Genomic DNA, 21,877 nt, shown 5'->3' with positions numbered 1-21,877 from the left:
TCCCAGGGAATTCTGACAATTGAGATTTGCCTTCTAACAAATCTCAGTACTCATAACAAACTACAGCTCCCAGAATTCTTAGGGGGAAGCCAAGACTATTTAAAGTGGCCTGACACTATTTTTAAACGTATGGTATGAAAGCGGCCTGAGTTAGGTCCATGAATTTTAGCAGGTCTGCTCTTCACAAAACTTAAGTTGGCTACCACCCGATAATTCTGACTTTTCCTTTTAAATCCCAGTTGTGTGGGTTGGCCCGATTTCCTACCCTGTGGAGTTGTGACCCTCAGGGTTACAGCCCAGACATGCTGATCTCTGCCAGAAAGATTAGGAGGAACCTCCCTAGCTCAAAAGGAAATGAAAAGTGAGATTGCAACGAAACACTGTGGAGCTGGAAGCTTTAAAATGGGGTGTGTGGGAAGGGACCCAACATTCCCAAGAGCTGGCAATCCCACAGGCTTTGGATTGAAAGCACATTTGGGTTTTTTTTTGGGGGGGGGAAGTCTCTGGAGGAACAATTTTTGCAGACAAGGGAAGTAAGGGGTGAGGAAGGAGGAAGGCTTTAAGACATGGGTAGGCAAACTAAGGCCCAGGAGCCAGAGCCAGCCCAATGGCCTTCTAAATCCAGCCTGTGGATGGTCCATGAAGCAGCGTGTTTTACATGAGTAGAATGTGTCCTTTTATTTAAAATGCATCTCTGGGTTATTTGTGGGGTCTGCCTGATGTTTTTACACAACTAGAAAGTGTGATTTTATTGAAAATGCATCTCTGGGTTATTTGTGGGTCATAGGAATTCATTCTTTTTCCTCCTTCAAAATATAGTCCGGCCCCCCCACAAGGTCTGAGGGACAGTAGACTGGCCTCCTGCTGAAAAAATTTGCTGACCCCTGCTTTAAGAGCACCAAATACACTCGACAGCCCCAGGGGAACTCAGTGGAACCCCCATCACCACCCTATTAAGCACCTTCACTCTTGAAGCTAGCTAGTTGGTTGTTCAATCGTGGAATATATCGGATGGTGGTGTGTGTGTTTTAGCCACAATTAAGGCTCAAACCCACCTTCCTGCCAAAGCACAAGAACGGTTCATACCACACCGCAGGCAAACTCTTGACAGAAGCCATCTGGCAAAAATAGCACGTTACATACTCTTGCTTTAGCATGCTTCAGCCAAGTTAGAGGTTCCTCAAAGGATTTCAAGCACTCTTTCCTGCTGCACTGGTGCTGTCCCCCACCCCAGCCCTGCCGAGCATGTCAACTAGCAAGCAAATGTGCTAAGAAGATGAGCGTGGAGCTGGCCGGTGCTTACCTTTGGTTTTAAAAGCAAAGTTACAGTACTTGCAGACATATGGCCTGACGTCTGTGTGCGTGCGAATGTGTTTCTTCAGCATGCTGGGCTTCTTGCAGCGAATTCCACACTCCTCACATACATACTTCCCTCGTCCACGGCCTCGCACATACACATACTCTTCGTTTGATTTGTACCTATGAGCAACAGGGTGTCATGGTAACAGAAATAAAAAAGATTCCCACCTTAAAGACGTAACAAGCCTCCTTTAAAGTTAAACAAAAACCCAGTGCATATCATTCACAGCCACAGACAAAAAGAGTCTCGGCTAGCAAATTCACTACATTGTTTAGTCAAGGGAAAACGAAACTCCATGTTGTTGTCGTTGTTTTGTGGGGAGGGAGCATTGAGCATCATGAGCTGCTGGCATGATGGAGTGCTCCTTGATCTATGGCTCTTCCATTCATTTCAATGGGCGGGACAGTGAATGGAGAAATGCTGTTGTGACCAAGTCCTGGTTGCGGGCTTCCCCTATGCATTGGGCTATTTGGATGCAGTAGGGCTCTTCTTATGTTCTTAATGGAGAGAGCCAATCTTCGGGCAAATTCCTTTCTTTTCCATTTTTGGAGAAAGCCAGTGTGGCATAGCAGTTGTGCAAGGGCAACCAAAGCAGTGTGGGACTCCCATCCTCCCTGACCACTGGTCACACTGATGGGAGCTAGGATCCAACAACTTCTGGAAGGCACCGCATTGACTATCCCTGAATTGGTGTGCCTAGAATCAAAGGGACCGGGTTCAAATCTGCACTCAGTCATGAAGCTCAGTTATCAAAGAAAAAACCTGCCAGTGGGAGAACTAAATGGGGCAACTCAACATCGGAGGAAGAAGAAGATCAAAAGCATTCTAAATGAATGCTCAAACTGGTCTCCCTGGCAGAATGGGAACAGCATGCCCATGATTGCACACACAGGACTACAGCACTAAACTACTGCCGTTCACTTTCCTAACCAACACCTGCCACCTCAAATTTCATTTGGCCACATGCAATATAAGAACACCTTCTACTCTAACAGCCACATCACCTTCTGAATAACGCCTAAATGTTAAAGGCATGATGATCTGACACCTGCGGCTAGAATAAGGTTACCAGATTTTTTTTTCAATGAATCCGGGGACACTTTTCAATTTCAATGGATTTTGTATGGGGACTGATTTGTAAATCCGGGGACTGTCCCTGGGAAACGAGGACATCTGGTAACCTAAGGTTGGAAGCTCAAGCAAAACGTATCGGGGAAAGACATCACAGACCTGTAAACATAGTTAGCATTGGGCTAAGCAGGGGTGCGGAACCTCAGGCCCAGGGACTGAACATGGCCCTCCAGGCACCTCTATCTGGCCCTTGGAACTGTTGCCAAGCCCCCTCCTTGGTCCTGCTTCACCCCCAAGTGTTTTAGCCTAGCTGGAATGTGTCCCTGAACTCTGATAACGCCTCTTGCTTGTCTGGATGGGGGATAGAGAGAGCTGTTTGAGTGTTTGTACTATATAAACAGTGTATATCAACAGTATACGCACTGTTTTTACTGTAAGGTTGCTCACATAATTGTAGAATTGGATAGTTGGAAGGGACCACAAGGGTCATCTAGTCCAACCCTCTGCGGGGCATGTTACATTCAATGAGCGTACGGTCCACGTACCTGTGTATACAATCAACTGAGCTGTACAAATCAAAAAGTGTATACTCATACATGCATAGAGATAACTTGTACCTGAGTTTAGTTTAATGTGAAAATAAGGCTCTTTTGTGCGCCATATAAAGGGGAAACTCACATTTGTTACTCTGCCCACTTTTTCCTCTGATCCTGCCCATCACTGGAACGTGGCCCTCAGAAGCTTGCCTAGGAGGGAACGTGGCCCTCCAGCTGAAAAAACAGTTCCCCACTCTTGAGATACACCATGCAATTCAAGTTCCCTTGCCCAAATCTTCGTTCATACAGGCACATTATATTTTGGCAGTTTTCATGAAAGGAATGCCACAGCAGTTGATGGCTGCTGTTAGCAAAAAAATATGCAAGCAATTGCTTCCTACCATTTTCCTGCTTTCAATGCAGAGTGAAAAACATCATTGGCCCTCTTGAATTTAAGAGATCACCAGCAACTTTGGCCAACAATATCAACAGAGTTGGGCGTCTAAATATTTGAAAGAGAATATGCATCTCAAGAGTTGCTCAAACCTTTCCTTTCCTATCCCATCCTATCCTTTAAAAAGGAGGGGCATTCCCGACAATCAAATTGAAACACTCATAATTACTAGATGAAATATACTAGCTAATAAAACCAAGTAACCTTCAAAAATCACACTGGCAGGGTGGTGGTGGGGAAGTCTCACTCTGTGCTGAGTTTTGCTTTACAAGCGATGTATTTGCAAGAGACAAGGAAACAGACGACCAGTAAATGTCAAAGATATGTCAGGCATTAGGAGATAGAGAGAAAGCAGACTCTAAAGCCAATACTTTTCAATAAAGCTAGGTATAATTGCTAGGTATGAATGCAACTCATAATTTGTGGAGGAGTTGTAAATTTATTTCAAATGGGACGTTAGTATAATAGGCGGCTACGGACAAACAAAAACCCAGAGCAAATGTCAGCCAGGGCCTAAGGATATTTATTCATTCAATTGTCCCCAGTCTTTCATCCAAGGAGCTCACAAAGCCTGCGCAAAATTCTAAGGGTAACCTTCACCCAGGCACTGCCACATTCACACCATACATTTAAAGCACTGAGGTGATACTTTAAACAGCCATGGTTTTCCTATAGAATTCTGGCCCCTATTTCCCTCCCAGCACTACAGTTCCCAGAGCGGTGTAACAACAAATCTTCCTTTGCAGAGAACTATGGAAAATGTAGGTCCATAAGAGGAGTTTCCTAACAGCTCTCAGCACCCATAACAAACTATCGTATTTTTCACCCTATAGGACGCACTTTTTCCCCTCCAAAAATGAAGGGGAAATGTGTGTGCGTCCTATGAGGCGAATACAGGCTTTTGCTGAAGCCTGGTGAGCGATAGGGGTCGGTGCGCTTGGGCTTCCCCTGCCCCCAGCCGCGCAAGCTCCCAAATCGATGCCGAAGCTGCGCTCAACTTCGGCATCGCTCTGGCTCCTGTTCTGGGGGCTGGGGTCGGGGGAAGCTCGGGGAAGCCTGGGTGGGTGGGGGAAATAATTTTTCCCCCTTTATTCCCCCCCCCTAATCTAGGTGCTTCCTATGGGCCGGTGCATCCTGTAGGGCGAAAAATATGGTATATTCCATGGATTCTTTGTGGGGAAGCCTTGACTGCTTAAAGTAGTATAGGTAAAAGTTAAAAAAAGGTAAAGGACCCCTGGACGGTTTAGTTCCGTAAAAGGCGACTATAGGGTGTGGTGCTCATCTCTCTTTCAGGCCAAGTGAGCTGGTGTTTGTCCAAAGACAGCTTTCCGGGTCATGTGGCCAGCATGACTAAACCACTTCTGGCACAACGGAACACCATGACGGAAACCAGAGCGCATGGAAATGCTGTTTACATTCCCACCGCAGCGGTACCTATTTATCTACTTGCACTGGTGTGTTTTCGAACTGCTAGGTTGGCAGGAGCTGGGATAGAGCAACAGGAGCTCAACCTGCTGCGGGCATTCGAACTGCTGACCTTCTGGGCAGCAAGCCCAAGAGGCTCAGTGGTTTAGACCACAGCGCCACCCGCATCCCTATAATAAAAGTACCTTAAAAGTAAAGAGCAGATGCAGCCACATTGGCAAATAAGCCATGAAAATTGGCTACATCTCTTTTACCAATTCTCCCGCAAATCTTCCCAGACTTGCCCAACATCTCCTCAGAAAGAATCCTCCAGTCCCCTGCACTGAAGGGCCTGAAGCAAGGGTGGCACACCTTTTTTCATCCTGGGGGTTGCTTTCCTTCCTTCCTATGGGTCACGTGACAGTGGCTGGTTTCCACACACACTCACGCATCCCCCTCTATCCAGTCAAGCAAAAGACATTCTCAGAGTTCAAGAACCCATCTCACATCCTCCAACATTTCTCCGATACATGTAAGGTTGCCAAATCTTGAAGAGCAAAAAATAGGACAGCAAGATCTGCTGCTGGGCAAAGAGGCGCACAGGCACGGCGGGGAGGGGGCAGTCCAAGCCTGAGCCACCTAAAACCTCAGCAACCTGAGCCACAAAAACCTCCAGGGGCTTAAAGGGGTTGTCCTCCATTCCTCCTATGGGGGGGGGGTGTTTCCATGCGCTCTGGTTTCCATCACAGTGTCCTGTTGTGCCAGAAGCAGTTTAGTAATGCCAGCCACATGACCCAGGAACACCCCCCCCCATAGGAGGGGGACAAACACCAGCTCCCTCGGCCTGAAAGAGAGATGAGCACCACATCTCATAGTCAAATTTGACTTAACCATCCAGGAGTCCTTTACCCAGCAGTGGAGGAAGCCGATTTGGCGCCTGGGATGGAGCGTGCACCCTGTGCCCGGGGGGGGACAGCTGCCCGTAAGGTGGAGTAAGCCGGGGCAGGACGCTCCGTGGGGCCTCCAAGGAGTCTGCCTGTCTCCTCCCATTCAGCCGGCCTACAGCTGAGGGGGAGGCGGTGGGCAGACCATTTGGGGCAGAGCGGAGCCTGCATGCGCCCAAGCCACTGTGTCTCTCCTAGGAGAGACATGTGGCTTGGGCACGCTGCAGGCCCCATGGTGAGTGCCGCCTGACATTTTCTCACCCCCTCAGTGGTGACACCCAGGGTGGCCCTCCCTCACCACCCTCCTGCCTCCGCCCCTGCCTTTACCTTTACCTATACAGTGGTACCTTGGTTCTTGAACGGCTTAGTTGTAAAACAAATCAGCTCCCAAATGCCGCAAACCCAGAAGTAAGTGTTCCAGTTTGCGAATGTTTTTCAGAAGCCGAACGTCCAACATGAGTGCAGGAAGCTCCCGCAGCCAATCGGAAACCGCACCTTGGTATTCGAACTGTTTTGGGAGTGGTACAGACTCCCGGAATGGATTAAGTTTGAGAACCAAGGTACCACCGTATTCATCCACAAAGGTGAACCTTTGACACTGAACAGTCTTGCTGCCATTTTTTTATATTTTTACACTTATGGAATCTTTAGAATGGATTTATCCTACATGTTTGGAAGTTCTTCTTTATCCTTTGCACAGTGTGTAACTCTGGAATGTTTAATGAAAAGCAACACAGACATTAAAATAAAATAAAATGAATGAATGAGATGGCCACTGCCTACATCTCAATGAACCTGCTTCAACGCAAGGCCTCCTGCACTGCTCAGGCATTTGCCCCCTGGCAATCAATCATAGGACTCCATTTACAGCTGCCTTGTTCTTGTATTACTCGTAATTACTCTCTGACATGGACCCTTTATGAGCCATGCCTTTGTTATGCCGGAGTCCTGTGTCAGCTCCATTAGCGCTATCAACAGACAACATCTCCTGGCATTGCCAGTTGTTTTTTTATCTGGGCCCTACTAAAAAGAGCTGTTCCTTCTCCAGCTCATTTATTCTGTGGTCAGAAAAGTGGGAAAGATGTGTGTGCATAACTAAACAAGGATTAAAGGAAAACAACATTTTAAAAGCACACAATTAGATTTGACTACAGAAGAAAAGAAGGTGCTCGAACCATGTCATGCAGAACTGTTGCTGTACTGAAAAAGAAGAGTTTTGTGTGAGTCAGGTGCGGATTATTGCATGAGTCTTCCTGGGTACAATGGTAGTGGTTCTGTCACGATTTCCACTGTTTATTTTGCATTGCATTACCTGCTGCATTGTGGAATTGGGGTCTTTTATAATTGATGTTCTGCCCTCTATGATGCGTCACCCTCTCTGCACACGAGTGCTTCTGTTCCCCCATGATTCACTCGTGAAAATGGCAGAAAAGAACCATATGCTGGGATACCGGGCCAAATTTTGGCACGTGAGTGGGAGTGACATGACACATGAAAACTGAGGAAATCACAGCACAAACTCCCACAATTTGTTGGGTTAACGGGGTTGCAAGTGTATTTTGTTCGGGAAGAAAGTAACATGAAAATAAGCATTGGATTCTGCTACAGTTTCAGAAGTGGCACGTCACGTAAAACATCACATACAGTGGTGCCCCGCAAGACGAATGCCTCGCAAGACGGAAAACCCGCAAGACGAATTTCCCTATGGGCTTGCTTCGCAAGACAAAAACGTCTTGCGAGTGTTCTGGTTTTTTTCCGCTCCCCCCCTTTTTCTAAGCCGCTAAGCCGCTAATAGCCTTTTAGCTGCTAAGCCGCTAAGCCTTTAATAGCCGCTAATCCGCTAAACCGCTAATAGCGCTAATCCACTAATAGTGTTGCTTCGCAAGACGAAAAAACCGCTAGACAAAGAGACTCGCGGAACGGATTATTTTCGTCTTGCGAGGCACCACTGTAAAAGACAAAAATTATAAGGCAAGGAAAAGTCAGGAAAATGAAATAGAGTGCAATCAGAAAGCATCCTCAGTGTGCATGTTAATGCCAAGCCAAACCAAACCATGGCTAAGTGTAAAGGAGGAAGTTGCTAAGTTTAACAAAATAGAATATATTTAAAGCAGGCTTCCGCAACCTAGTGCCCTCCAAATGTTGCTACATTTAGGGCTACTTAAAAGTGAGCATTTTCAAGTTTACAAACATTAATAATCCCAGAGTGGCTGGGGCTACACAGTCAGATGGGTGGGGTACAATTATTATTATTATTGGCATAACAACCCTTAACATTTGTATAGTACTTTTAAGTCTTCAGAACTTTTCACATTAATGTCTTACAGCACAGATGGGGATCCTGTCCCACTCAGATGCTGTTGGACTCTGGGCTCCTCTCAACCCCAGCACGCATGGCCAATGGTCAATGATTATGGGAGTTGTAGTCCGTCAATACCAGTAGGGCCTTAAAGCAAACCTGTAAAGCAGGCATAGGCAAACTCCGGCCCTCCAGATGTTTGGGACTACAATTCCCATCATCCCTGACCACTGGTCCTGTTAGCTAGGGATGATGGGAATTGTAGTCCCAAACATCTGGAGGGCCGGAGTTTGCCTATGCCTGCTGTAAAGTGAGTTGGTGTTGTGAGTGAGTGAGTGAGTGAGTGAGTTAGTTTGTTATTTTCTATACTGCCCTATACCCAATATAATCCCCAAGCTGCAGATAGCAGCAGCTGGCCTAAGATCATCTAGTGAGTTTCAAACCAGGGAGGTATTGCTTCATAACTCAGTCTCTTTGGTTGCAATCCTACACTCTCTTACCTGGGTACAAGCCCCATTGAACTCAATAGAGCTTGGTTCGGAGTAGACGAGTCTAGGATTGCACTGTTAATCATTATGCTACCCCAGCTGGCCAAGAATAAGATCATTTGCCGGACAACAGGCTGCAAACTTTCTCCTATCCCCTTTTCTTTTCTCTTCTTTTCTTAAACGTGGTTTATTGGTTTTCATGAGAATTTGCTATGTCAAGGAAGATACTGGCACCCCGCACTCTCATGAACCAGCAGTGATTCTGCAGAAAGGCTGTGGCACAGCTGTGGCTGACTGGGTGCCTGCCAACAGACTTAAAAGCAAGACACAGACATCGCATGGGGGGGGGGGTTAAGGAGAGAGAGTTTTAGAAGCAGATCAATCCTGCCCCAGCAAAAATAGCCTAGACTAGGACAATCTTGGCGAAGGTTCAGCTTCATTTGGAAAAAGCCACTGGGGGCATTTTGATGCAGCAACACAATGCACAGAGCGGAGTGCTTTGAAAAACACAGTCGCATGCCCTGGCCGCGCTTGGGACTCACATACTCTCTGTTCCCCAAATGCTCTGGGCTCTCTGGTTGGAACAAGTTTGGCTTTCCCATGATGTCCAAATATGGCAGAACAGGATTGGGAAAGGAGGTAGCAAACAGAAAGAGGGCATCCTACATACTTTGGGCTCTGACCCAGCCCATGCCACCTGATGTTTGGGCCCCACCCACTCCTTGCATGCCACTCCTGATAGATTCCCCCCCCCCAAGAAATAAGGACAGAGGGAGTGAGAGAGATGCCCCCCTCACCCTTGCATTAGTTTGTGAGTGGTCTGCTCCCATTTCAACCTGGGGCCTATCTGTACATTTAAAGCAGTACCACCCCACAGCTGTGGCTTCCCCCAAAGAATCCTGGGAGATGTAGTCATCTAACTTGTTAGGACACCCGTTTTCCTCTCAGAGAACCACAGTTCCCAGAAATCCCTGGGAAGAGGGCTTGACTGTTAAGCCACTCTGGGCACTATAGCAAGGAGTTTGGATTTGATATCCCGCTTTATCACTACCCGAAGGAGTCTCAAAGCGGCTAACATTCTCCTTTCCCTCCCTCCCCCACAACAAACACTCTGTGAGGTGAGTGAGGCTGAGAGACTTCAGAGAAGTGTGACTGGCCCAAGGTCACCCAGCAGCTGCATGTGGAGGAGCGGGGAATCGAACCCGGTTCACCAGATTACAAGTCTACCGCTCTTAACCACTACATCACACTGGAAACAGGGGAACAGGGGTCTCTAGACCACCACCTGTAGCTGGAGATGACAGGGACTGAATTGTGATAACACATTAGTCTTGGCAGAAAGAGGTAGACACTGAACTAAAATTAACTGGCACTGTGTTCCGCCATGCATCATTGGGGCTCACTTATCCCAATTAGGTAATGAAGAAGCTCTCCCAGGCTTGAATTGGGTTGGATTAAGTTGAGCCATCCTCTCTGCACCACATCACAAAATCAAGCCATTTGGCGTCCTTGGGAATATTACATTTCCCAGGGCTACTTATGTTGGAACAGAACAGAGGGAGAGACTGCCCTCCCTCTACTTCGCACCACCTCTGGAGATGCAGAGTTAAGCGGGCAAGTAGGAAAGGGATTTATTTATTTATATTTTATTTATTATTCCGCCCATCTGGCTGGGTTTCCCCAGCCACTCTGGATAGCTCCCAACAGAATATTAAAAACACGATAAAACATCAAACATTAAAAACTTCCCTAAACAGGCCTGCCTTCAGATGTCTTCTAAAAGTCAGATAGTTGTTTATTTCCTTGACATCTGATGGGAGGACGTTCCACAGGGCAGGCACCACTACCAAGAAGGCCCTCTGCCTGGTTCCCTGCAGCCTCACTTCACACAGCAAGGGAACTGCCAGAAGGCCCTTGGAGCTGGACCTCAGTGTCCAGGCTGAATGATGGGGGTGGAGACGCTCTTTCAGGTATACTGGGCCGAGGCCATTTAGGGCTTTAAAGGTCAGCTCCAACACTTTGAATTGTGCTCGGAAACGTACTGGGAGCCAATGTAGGTCTTTCAGGTCCTGTGTTATGTGGTCTCTTGAAGGATCACCAGAGTGTGGAGGGTGAAGATTTGGGGTATGGCTGGCTGGGAGGGAAAGGAGTGCAGTATTTTCTCCAGTAAGTTCCAATTAAAATCTGAGTGAGAAGCATTGGGGACATAACGCTCACCTTGCCTTTGGGGTGAACGTCACAAGTCCAAAGGCTTGTATTTCTGAGCCCCAAAATATGAGTTTCTGCATTATCTCCAATTCCAGTAGTTTATTTGAGAGGTAACGGTTGTAAAATATGCCCTTTCCTTCCTCCACCCCCCCACTTAATTGGCACCAGGTGGCTCTTCAGAAACCCAAAAACCATCCACCCCAACATTTACCTAGCTTCCCATTAGACTCCGTTGTTCTCAAGCGATTGCTCTCCGTTGCAAATTGGAGCAGGTCATATTCCTGCAGACAGGGAACCCCAGGGCCAGGGAATTTTGCCAGACTGTCTGTTCCCAGATGCTATACCACACCCACGTGCAAGAGCGGAGCCGCAAGCAGCTGGGAAACCTGACAAAACAGGAATGGAATCCCTCGCAGATCTCGCACGTTGGAAGGGCACGACTGCTGAGTGAGCAGGAAGGCAAGAAACAATTCCCAGGTCAGTGATGGGGAAAAAATGCTTCTGGGGTCTAGCCAGCTGCCCAGTGAGGTCTTAGCGGGGCTGTGAAATCGCCACTTGGAAGCTTTCCCATTCAGCTGCAGGGAGACACATTAACCCAACTCTCACAAAATGAAGCGACGGGGGCAAGCCTTATTGGTGACAAAAGGTAAGGAAGCAAAAACATTTTTATTTAGACAAGCTTGCCCAGATATGTAGAATGCAGACATATGTTTTGATGTGCTTTTAGCTTATTGCTGACTTTAATTATTTTAGAATGTTTTAAAAACCTGTTTTTACAGATAATTTTACTGTTTTATTCTTCCTGTAAAACACTGAGGTTTGTTGCTGTTGTTTTTACAATTGAGCGCTATATAAATTTTAGGAAATTAATACCGATAAATAAATAAATTTACCGATGTGATTCAAAATATGGCAAACAAGGGAGATGTAGTTTGTTAAAGGCGTGGAGGGTTAGAAGATCCCCATTTCTTTCACACAGGTACAATTCCCAGAGTGGAACACAAGGTACCCTGGGAATTGTAGCTCAGTGAAGGGAAAGGGGGTCTCCTGACTACTCTCAGCACCCTTAGCAGACTACAATCCCCAGAATCCTTTGGGGGAAGTCATGAATGTTTAAAGTGTCACCATAGTGTTCTAAATGTATGGCACGAATGTGGCCCAAGCTAGGGAAGGCTGTTCTGCACTGATGGGTGAAAGTAACTCCCTGCCCTTTCAGAAAGTGGTTTTTTCCAGCCCTACCAGGAGATGCTGGGAATTGAACCCAGGACCAAGAACTTCACCACTCAGCTGCTGCTGTTCCTCTCATCCGCAGTGGAGAGACAAATGAGGAACTGGTGTAGAGGCAAAACGAGTAGATGATCAACGTCCCCCAAGAACTGCCCTGTGCGGGGCAGATGCCTGTTATCTGCTCATCTTGCATTATGGAACAGCATGCAATCTTGTAATCACCTGATATTCTCTCCCCCAAAATCTGCTCCTTTCCCAGTCACCAAGAGCAGCCACACACACACAAACAAGCACAAAGAGTCTGTCATCTGTGCGGAAGGAATTTGCCTTGACAGAAGCATCTGTGGCCTAGCCAGAAGCCAGATGAATGAAGCCACAGTTTGCGAACCAGATTCACAATTCCAGATGGGACTCTTCATGTTAACAGTTTTCAGCTGCCCTAGTGACACAGGCCCAGAGAGGCTGCCTGACGCAGAAGCAACCAGCCGCTATCGCTCCTGACGTCTTGCATAACCCAGACATGTTCTGGGTTGTCCGGGGATAGAATGGAATGGCTGTCACCCACGACAAAACACACGCTTGAGAAGAAGAAGACAACCTCCTGCTTGACAGGGGGACAACAACATTATATAATTTCACCAAGAGTAACAAGTCACATTCCAGCAGCTACAGTCTCCTCCCTCCCCTTAACTTCCAATACATCTTTATGATGAGCTAATGGCTCACATTTATTTTTTCCTAAAAATGATTTTGCCAAGTCAACAGTCCTTATGCATTCTTTCCAATGGAAGAACATTAGAGGTCACAGCTAACCTAGTTTGGCCACAGGTGCCTTGGGGCTTCAACACTTTCCCCCCTCCCTCCCTCCCTCCCTCCCTCCCTCCTTGCCTCACCTGCTACGACCCAATCCCTCTTCCTCCTTGTGGTGATCACACAGGGTTCCTGGACGTTTAACGGTCTATTGATCCCTGTGCCACCACTGTGCTCGCTTCCCCGCTGCCACCAATCCATTACTCTCGGGTACACACTGAGTCCAGACAGTTGTTAAAATTGAACCAAATAAACAAGTTTATTTTATAAGTATTAACAAGTTTATGGTCTCTCAGATAATATTCTTGTCAGTTTCTTAACTTTAGTTTCTTTACTGACCTATACCTTCCTAATACCTTCTCACTGAATATCTCAACTGTTTGACTGACTCCTCTTAACAGATTCTCTCACTCTCTCACATCAGACTAGCCCAACCCACAGACTTATCCTCTCCGTCTCTTCTCTAACTCTAGACTGACTTCTTAACAACTCTAACTCTAACTCCTCCCCTTGGGTTCCTATTGGTTAGTCATTTCACAATTAGTTAACCCTTTCCCTATGAACCCAGTATGATGTCACACACCTAGGAGGGCAAATGCCACACTCCTCCCCACACCTCTAAGGGTTTCCAGAGAAACTGAGTCAGGCTGCTCAAGGCGGCAAACAGCCCTGCTCAGTTTCATTGAGCAAAATCATGGAATTGTGAAGTTGAAAGGGAGGAGGACAGCTCATCTCAAGTGGACTGCCTGCCTCAATTTTTATTTACTCATTATATTCACTATCCCACCTTTCCTCCAAGAAGTTCAAGGCAATGTACGGGTTCTCTCCACATTCCCGTTTTATCCACACAACCCTGCTAGGCAGTGTGAGCTAAGAAGCAGTGACTGGCCCAAGTCCCGGACACAGTGGAATGGTGGGAGGCCCTAGGTGGGGAACCACCAAGGGAAAAAGCCCAGGGATTGTTGGTGGGATGATGATGAGTGGTCAGAGGGAGAAGAGAGAAGCCTGGAAGGAGGTGGTGGTGGGAGCTGTGGAAGTAACAAGGTTTAGTGAGCAAGGAGAGTCTCTGGAAGTCCAGGATCAGAAGCTGAAGCAGGAGAGGGGGGAGGCCAAGAGACAGAGAGCAATCTGGCTGGTGAAGAAGCCCCATCCTGATGTGACAAGCTCCCCTCACCCTGGTCATCTCCTCTGCAGACAGCAAAGAAATGCAGTGGGCAGTCAGCCACTGCACCCAGTCCTTTCTCGGGCAGCCCACTGGGAATCATGCCCCTCTGGAGTGTTCATGTAAACCTCAACCCCCCACATCCCTTAAAAGTTTTCTAAGTTCAGGTGGAAGGCTGGAAGGGCCCCCAATTCATTTGGGGGTCAAAGGGAGAAATGCTGGTGCACCTCTAGTCCCATCCTGGTTTGGGCAAACCATAGTTTGATCAAACGATAGTTTGATCAAACCATAAAAAGGTAAAGGTAAAGGTACTCCTGCCCGAAGGCCAGTCGTGTCCGACTCTAGGGTTGTGCGCCCATCTCACTTAAGAGGCCGGGGGCCAGCGCTGTCCGCAGACACTTCTGGGTCACGTGGCCAGCGTGACAAGCTGCATCTGGCGAGCCAGCGCAGCACACAGAAACGCTGTTTACCTTCCCGCTAGTAAGCGGTCCCTATTTATCTACTTGCACCCAGGGGTGCTTTTGAACTGCTAGGTTGGCAGGTGCTGGGACCGAGCAACGGGAGCGCACCCTGCCACGGGGATTCAAACCACCGACCTGACAATCGGCAAGTCCTAGGTACTGAGGTTTTACCCACAGTGCCACCCGCGTCCCTTGACCAAACCATAGTTTGCTTTAAATCATTGTTATCTACTCTTTTTCCAGGCAAGAGAAGCCCCTCTCATAGCAGTTTACAAATAAATACACCGAAAACACGACTAATTAAGCTAGCTGCATAAAAAACCCCCACAAATTTATTCCAAATAAATAAATAAATATGATAGTTTTTTAAAAAATCACAGCTTCAGAATGCCAGCATTATTATTCAGTGAAAAGCAGATTGACACAGCCATGTCCTGAAGGTCCATTTAAAAACAGTCAATGAGGGAGCCAAACACATGTCCCATAGGAGGGAGTTCCACCATGATGGTGACACTGCTGAAGAGGCCTTGTCTCTTGTGCACATCAACAGGATGGATCTTAATGGCGGGTCAATGAGCAGGACTGTTAATGTTAGGACTGTGTATAATTTTTACAGGTGCAGGCAGCTCTTCAAACAACCGGATTCTGAATAATTTGGGGCTCCAAATGTAACAACCAGCACTTTAAACTGGTCCAATAAATACATGGGAAACCAAGTGAGCTGGTATGGGACCAGTGCTACATGCTCCTATTGCTTGGCCGACACAAGCAACCAAGAAGCTGCAACCTGCACTGGCTGAAATGTCCAAACTATCATTAAAGGCAGTAGAGTTTGTTGCAATAGTCTTGTCTGGAGATAACCAGGGTCTTCATTTGCCTCCCAACTAAAACTGGAAATCATGGTTGGAAGTGGGGTTGTTGCAAAATGACACACAGAAACATAATTTTTTTTTAAAAAAAAATGGCCACCACATTCATGAGACTGGCACAATTCAAGTAAGCATTAGTGAACAATGGTGGCCAGGGGGTTAGGTGATATTCGCTGCCCATCGTGGTAAGTTGCATCATGAGTTGCATCATGCAAAAGGAAAAGACCAGCCAATGATAAGCACTTCATGGAAAGTGTTTTGCAAAAATTCACATGCACACCAAAACCTTTCTCAAACCTACCCCCCTGCCCCCCAGTCAGATCCCCTTCCAGAGAATTTTTCCACATGGAGGTGTTCTAACCATTACATTTAGGAGCAGCATATGGAAAGCAGAAATCCATCTCCTGGCATGTACAAGACATGGGACTGAATTCAAGACAAGTGAACCTGAGACGGGCGGCACAACAGTTTGGCTTCTTGGAAACCCTGAAAAACCACATAATTCCAGTTATTAAATTGTTTGTTTAAACGAGGATGTCAAAAAAATCCATAAGCCTCAAAAAACCACGGGTTCCTCCACGCTCTGATGGAAAACATCTGCAAGTGATCTCTCCGCTCTGAAGGGACAGCTACTGCTTCACAAGCAGGCTGAGGAGATAGCTAACACTGACCGGTTAAATAATGTGAAGAGCAGAAGAAAGTCGGTGCAAGAACAAAACACAAACCAAAACACTCGCCCACCTGGTAAAGAAAGAGACAATATTCAGAAGCATAAAGTTGGAAGGTACTTTAGAGGTCGTGGTGTCCAAGCCCCTGCTCACTGCAGGACACAACCACAGCGTCCATCTACTTAAACAACTCGAGTGAAGGAGAGCCCGCCTATATAAAAATCTGGGAAACCAAGAAGCAGACTGGCAGCAGCAATCTAGAACTTCAAGGAGGGGACATTTCTAGTCCTACCTGAAAATGCCAGGGCTGAATGTGGGACTTTTAGCAAGGACCCCAGATTCAATTCCTGCCAGCTCTGGTAGGAAGCATATATTAAGGTGCAGGTCCAAATAAAAAAGACCTGATGCACTGGAGAGCAGTTGCCAGTCAGAACCGATCATACTGAGCTGCTATAAGGCAACTTCTCATGTTGCTATAAGATACCCATCTGTACAGAACAAGCTGCAAACGTTAAAATCTGCAGATGGCCAGGCCTCTTAAGCATTTCCTCGCAGTTCGCTGCAGGGATTGCATCACAGAATCAATAATACGAAAGGTCTCCAATCCCTATGTCTGCCCGGACTTCTGAAACTTCATCTTAATATGGAGGTTTTTTTTATTATTCCAGATGCTTGGCCTCTGTTAAAATGGACTCATCTATCATGCCTGTGACTCCAGAATGGTAAAGACAGGCTAGAAAACCTCAGACATACCAATATACTAAACAGAGAAGTTTATTTCAATTTTATATGGCAGCAAAAATAAGGTCTACAGCAGCTTCCCCCAACTTTGGACTCGCCAAATTTTCTGGACTACAACTGCAACCAACAGACCTCACCATCAGTCACAAAGAGTTGTAGTCCAAAACAATCTCAAAGGTTCTGTGCTGGCTTCCCTTGGTGTACAGGACTACAGGTTTAATTCTTGAACTTTGGGCCAAGTAGCGCATCTGTAGGCTACCTCCTGCCCTCCAGTCTCTTTCTTCTGCACTGTAACAAAAGGCTTCCAGAGACTCTTAACCCTAACTTCCTAGCCGGGATGGACCTTCTATGAAACTAAGGAAGCTTAAGTTTCAGGGCACTTAATCCCGGAGGGGGCCCAGAAGAAACTTTAGACCACATTGTTTAAAAAAATCTGGAGTTTAGTAGACTCAATCTGAGTAGCACGACTCAAATTGATTGATTTTTGTTCTTGCATAGATTTCAAACATCCCAAAGTTTGAGTGTCAGTAGCACAGATATTGTAAAGGTGTTGTGATCTGTCATGGAACAACCCAACTGAAGAAGATAACTGTGGTTACCCAGCCCTCATCATTGGTTGTGAAGGACCCCCCATGACAGTTTAAGCTTCAGGGCCTCAAAAATGTAAGTCCGCCACTGCTTCCCTGGGAAACTGGTTCACTCCTGGGCTTCAATCCGGGATATGAAACCACATTATAGTACAAGAATAAATCATGATTTCCCGGTTCAGATATAATCAGAAACCAAGGCTTAACGAACTCCAGAAGTTTTCCATTGCAGTGAGAAAGGGGAGAGAGGAGAGCATGGGGGCATGATGCTCATTCTCTGTGTAGTACATTAAATCACAGTTTTCTGTTTCATCCGTGGTGGGAAACAGGTTCAACAAACTCTAGAGGCTTTTAATTGCAGCGAGAGGGAGACGAGGATAGCATCTGGGCACTAAACTAAGTCTCAGTCTATTTGATTATACAGTGGTACCTCGGGTTACATACGCTTCAGGTTACAGACTCCGCTAACCCAGAAATATTACCTCGGGTTAAGAACTTTGCTTCAGGATGAGAACAGAAATCGTGCTCTGGCAGCATGGCAGCAGCAGGAGGCCCCATTAGCTAAAGTGGTGCTTCAGGTTAAGAACAGTTTCAGGTTAAGAACGGACCTCTGGAACGAATTAAGTACTTAACCCGAGATACCACTGTATCATGGTTTCCTGGTTAAGATGCAAGGGGAAACACCAAGGTTTAATAAACCATAAGTTTTTTATTTAAGGTGGGGGGGGGAGAGAGGAGGATACAATACCCATTCTAAGTCTATTAGATTGAGACTTCTCCATCTGAATTGGAGCTTTGCCAGACTCACAAATATATTGTCAGCACAGGACACTTTAATATACAGTACTAGCTTACATTCATTTCTGTTGGTGAGAAGCATCACACTTTTTTTTTAATAGCACAGAACATCTATTTGAAGCATCAATTTGAAGGATCAAATTAGGTAAAATCTCATGAATCTTGGTGATAGCTTGCATCCAGCTGTCTGAGTAGTGCTCTATCGATTTGTATTGTCTGCCCACTTTATCAAGGACAACTAAAATATTTTATCACGATAAAATAAAATAAAATAAAATAAAAAGTCATTCCATAACAGGCCATCCTTCTAATTTTATGCTGCCTGCTCCATTTTCTGCTATTTTTATTAGGAACAAAAGTTTCATCTAATCCATTTTAAGAGAGGTGGGGGAGAGAAGATAGCTTAGTTCTTCAGGCTGCTCTATTGCTTTCCTAGCCAAACCCATATTATAAAAAGAATCTAACTTACCAGTGTGTCCTTCGTATTAAAGCAAGAAAAATAAACCTCTGCGAAGTGTTTCAGACATCAACTCTCTTTAAAAAATAAAATAAAACTCAGAATACTTTCAATTATCAGTCTTTTGGCTGTCTACTCTCTCCCATTTAGACTATGCTTTTACGCACAAAGAGTTTAAAAAATTGTATAAGTCTCCTGCCATTAAAACAGGAACAGCGAACCTGTAGCCTCACCCTCGGCTGTTGTTGGATTAGAAGTCACACCATTCTTGAGTACTGGAGTCCAACAACATCTGGAGGGCCACAGGTTTTCTAACTTTGCCTTTAAAGGTCAACACCTGATGGCAAAAAAATATTATCAGGGAACATTCTCTCTCTAAGTATGGAGGGCTCAAGTTGTATACAGCTATTCCAGCTAGCAGCAATTCACATAAGCAAAATTGACTGGCCATTTATTTACTGATCAGGAAACTTTACAGACCACTAACCATTAATAATAATAATAATAAATTTTATTTATATCCCACCCTCCCCAGCTGAAGCCGGGCTCAGGGCGGCTAACAACAATAAAATAGTACAACATTCTAAAATCATTTCATTATAAAATTAATTCAACTCAAATTGATGCCAATCCATTAGGCTAAAGTTCTGTGAAGATTGCCAAAGGAGGGAGTCAGGCTGTGCCCTGACCAAAGGCCTGGTGGAACAGCTCTGTCTTGCAGGCCCTGCAGAAAGATGTCAAGTCCCGCAGGGCTCTAGTCTCTTGTGACAGAGCGTTCCACCAGATTGGAGCCACAGCCGAAAAAGCCCTGGCTCTAGCAAATATCACGGCGTTGTACAAAAATAAAAAGACAACACATAAGAGCGGTTTCCCAAAAGAAATCTGATACTGACCATGAGTCAGCTCATCCTTCTAGGAAAGCCAGTAGAAGAAACAGGAAAGTTTTTAGCATCCAATGACACGTCTATGATGTCCGAGGCTGTTGAACTTCAATGGGCAGTGTGTTATGCAAAGGAGGTGTTACTTCACTGAAGAACTTCGCCTGAATCACCATTAAATGAAATTCTGGTGTACGTGGTACCACCAGAAGGGCCCCAATAGATGACTGCAGAGAAATAGCTCACGAAAAATCTTGTCAAATCTCTTAAGCCCACAAAACTATGTTGGACAACTTCTCAGGGTCCTTATTCCTACTGTCCCTTCAATATCTGAGACAGCATATGCAGTTTTCAGTTGGTTCCTAAATAAAAACTAGATGGAATTCAGAAGCATCACTGCCTCTGACCATGGAGGCAGAGCACAGCCATCAGAGCTAGCAACCATTGATAGCTTTTGCCTCCATGCATTTGTCTGGTCCTCCATCAGAGTTGGTGACCATCACTGCATCCTGGGGACTCCAACTCCCACTAGCCCCTGCCAGCACTGCTAATGGTCAAGGGTGATGGGAGCTGAGTCCAGCAACATCTGGAAGGCCACAAGATGCCCCATCCCTGGCCTATTCCGACTGGCAATGGCTCTCAGGTAGATATCTGTCCCACCATTTGCTACTTGGAAATTAACAAACTGGAAATGTATGTCTAATTAACAACATCAACAACCTGGGACTTTTTGCAGATGCAGTTTTAGGGTAGAGTAACCAGTCTGGCCACACTAGTTGCTGGAACCATAGGGGGTGCTGCAACAATTATGTTGGACGGAGCACGAAAGGTGGGAGCACCAAATTTTAGCATCTCATAGGGCGTTGCTGAAATTTCAGGGTCCAAAATCTGCCACTGCTTCTCCTTGCATGTGCTCTACCATGAAGCCTTCCCAGTGTGGGTTGATAGTCTTTCCAGCTAACATTGCATATTGAACGGCAGTCATCTTGGTGTTTCAAGTGACTGGGGTGGGGGGTGGGGAAAGGATTTATCTTGCAGCTATTTTTAACTTTTCAATAACTATCACAAGCTCTTCAAAGCACTTTCTGAGAGAGCTGTCTGTCATGTACCATTGCTTGATGCATGCAGCATAAACCGGCTGTGCACGATGGAATGCCTCCATCTGGGTAAGAAATTGGAAAGTAAAGCCTTCATGATATTTGGGAGCAGCTCAGGGGTTGCAAACAGTTTCCAGGGGAGACACACATACACAAAAAGAAAGAATAATAATTCAAAAGCACAAAAGGGAAACTCAGGCAATGACTTGTCCAAAAGCAACATTAAAACAAAAAACTACAAACCTAAAGTTACACAGAATGACATCAGCATTGTGCTACGATGTTCCAATATCTTTCCCCCAGACACATTTGGAATAAAACATTCAGGCTGCAACTCTCTCTTCGCTTGAATTCAAGCAAAGCTCCTACTGGAATCAATGGCACTTTGTAGACCTGTCAATCTGCAGGCCTGCCATCGTTTGTTTGTTGGAAATACATGAAGTTAGTGGCAGGCACAAGTGTGTATTTTGAACACAGTTGACCTGAAATCAGGCAGCAAGTTTGGAGTTCATTACAGTGGTACCTCAGGTTACATACGCTTCAGGTTACATACACTTCAGGTTACTTTGCTTCAGGATGAGAACAGAAATCGGGCTCTGGCGGTGCAGTAGCAGCAGGAGGCCCCATTAGCTAAAGTGGTGGTTCAGGTTAAGAACAGTTTCAGGTTAAGTACGGACCTCCGGAACGAATTAAGTACTTAACCTGAGGTACCACTGTATTATACAGAATCCACAGGGCATGGGCTTCTCCCCTGCCTTGGTTTTTACTTCCTGGGCTGAGGATGTAACCTTTCTACCTCCATCAGACTTAGAGAATGAGTCCCTAATGATATTGCATTAGAACCCTGTTATGCACTGAGCTTGGATCCTAGAACAATAGGCAGGTAGGATCCTAGAAGGCAGCAACCTGATTGGTCTACAGGAGCTGCCTAATCCGGCTCCAGGAGGAAGTGAATCAGTATCCCGATTGGCCTGCAGAAGCAGCCCAATCAGGCTCCAGGAGGAAGTGAATCAGCAACCTGTTTGGCCTGGAGGAGCAGTCCAATCAAGCTCCAGGAGGGGAGTTGAATCAGCCAGTCACGCGGGACCCATTTTGGGGGAAAGCACTCACTCACTGTTTACCATGAGCTGAAATAAAGAACATGAAATCAACACTCAACTCCGAGTATATTTCAAACTAGTGAGAAGCCTGCAAACAGGATATGAGCACAACAGCAACACCTGCAGTTCCCAACAACTGGTATTCAGAAACATAACCATAGCCATAATGGTTAGTAGCCACTGACAACCTATTATCCCTGAATTTATTTAATCCTGTTTTAAAACTATCCATGTTGGTGGTTCTCACTGTCTCTTGCG

The 21,877-nt window shown here is 46.0% G+C and overlaps 1 protein-coding gene across 10 annotated transcripts in view; it reads right to left on the bottom strand.

Annotated features, from left to right (window-relative positions):
- HIVEP3 (HIVEP zinc finger 3) overlaps window positions 1-21,877 on the bottom strand; it is a 225,489-nt gene that overhangs the window by 31,444 nt on the left and 172,168 nt on the right. For all 10 annotated transcript variants that reach the window (XR_014528288.1, XM_083512058.1, XM_083512063.1 and 7 more), the window contains one exon: window positions 1,304-1,479. Coding sequence is in view for 9 of the 10 variants with exons in the window: in XM_083512058.1 (XP_083368184.1) it covers window positions 1,304-1,479 (176 nt within the window). In the remaining variant the exon portion in view is untranslated. The remainder of the gene's footprint in view (window positions 1-1,303; window positions 1,480-21,877) is intronic.

The sequence above is a fragment of the Podarcis liolepis genome (genome assembly GCF_965112155.1).
Source record: "Podarcis liolepis genome assembly, chromosome: 7".
Lineage (NCBI taxonomy): Eukaryota > Metazoa > Chordata > Lepidosauria > Squamata > Lacertidae > Podarcis > Podarcis liolepis.
The sequence above is the reverse complement of the archived record's forward strand: the minus strand, read 5'-3'. Positions and strand labels throughout refer to the sequence as shown.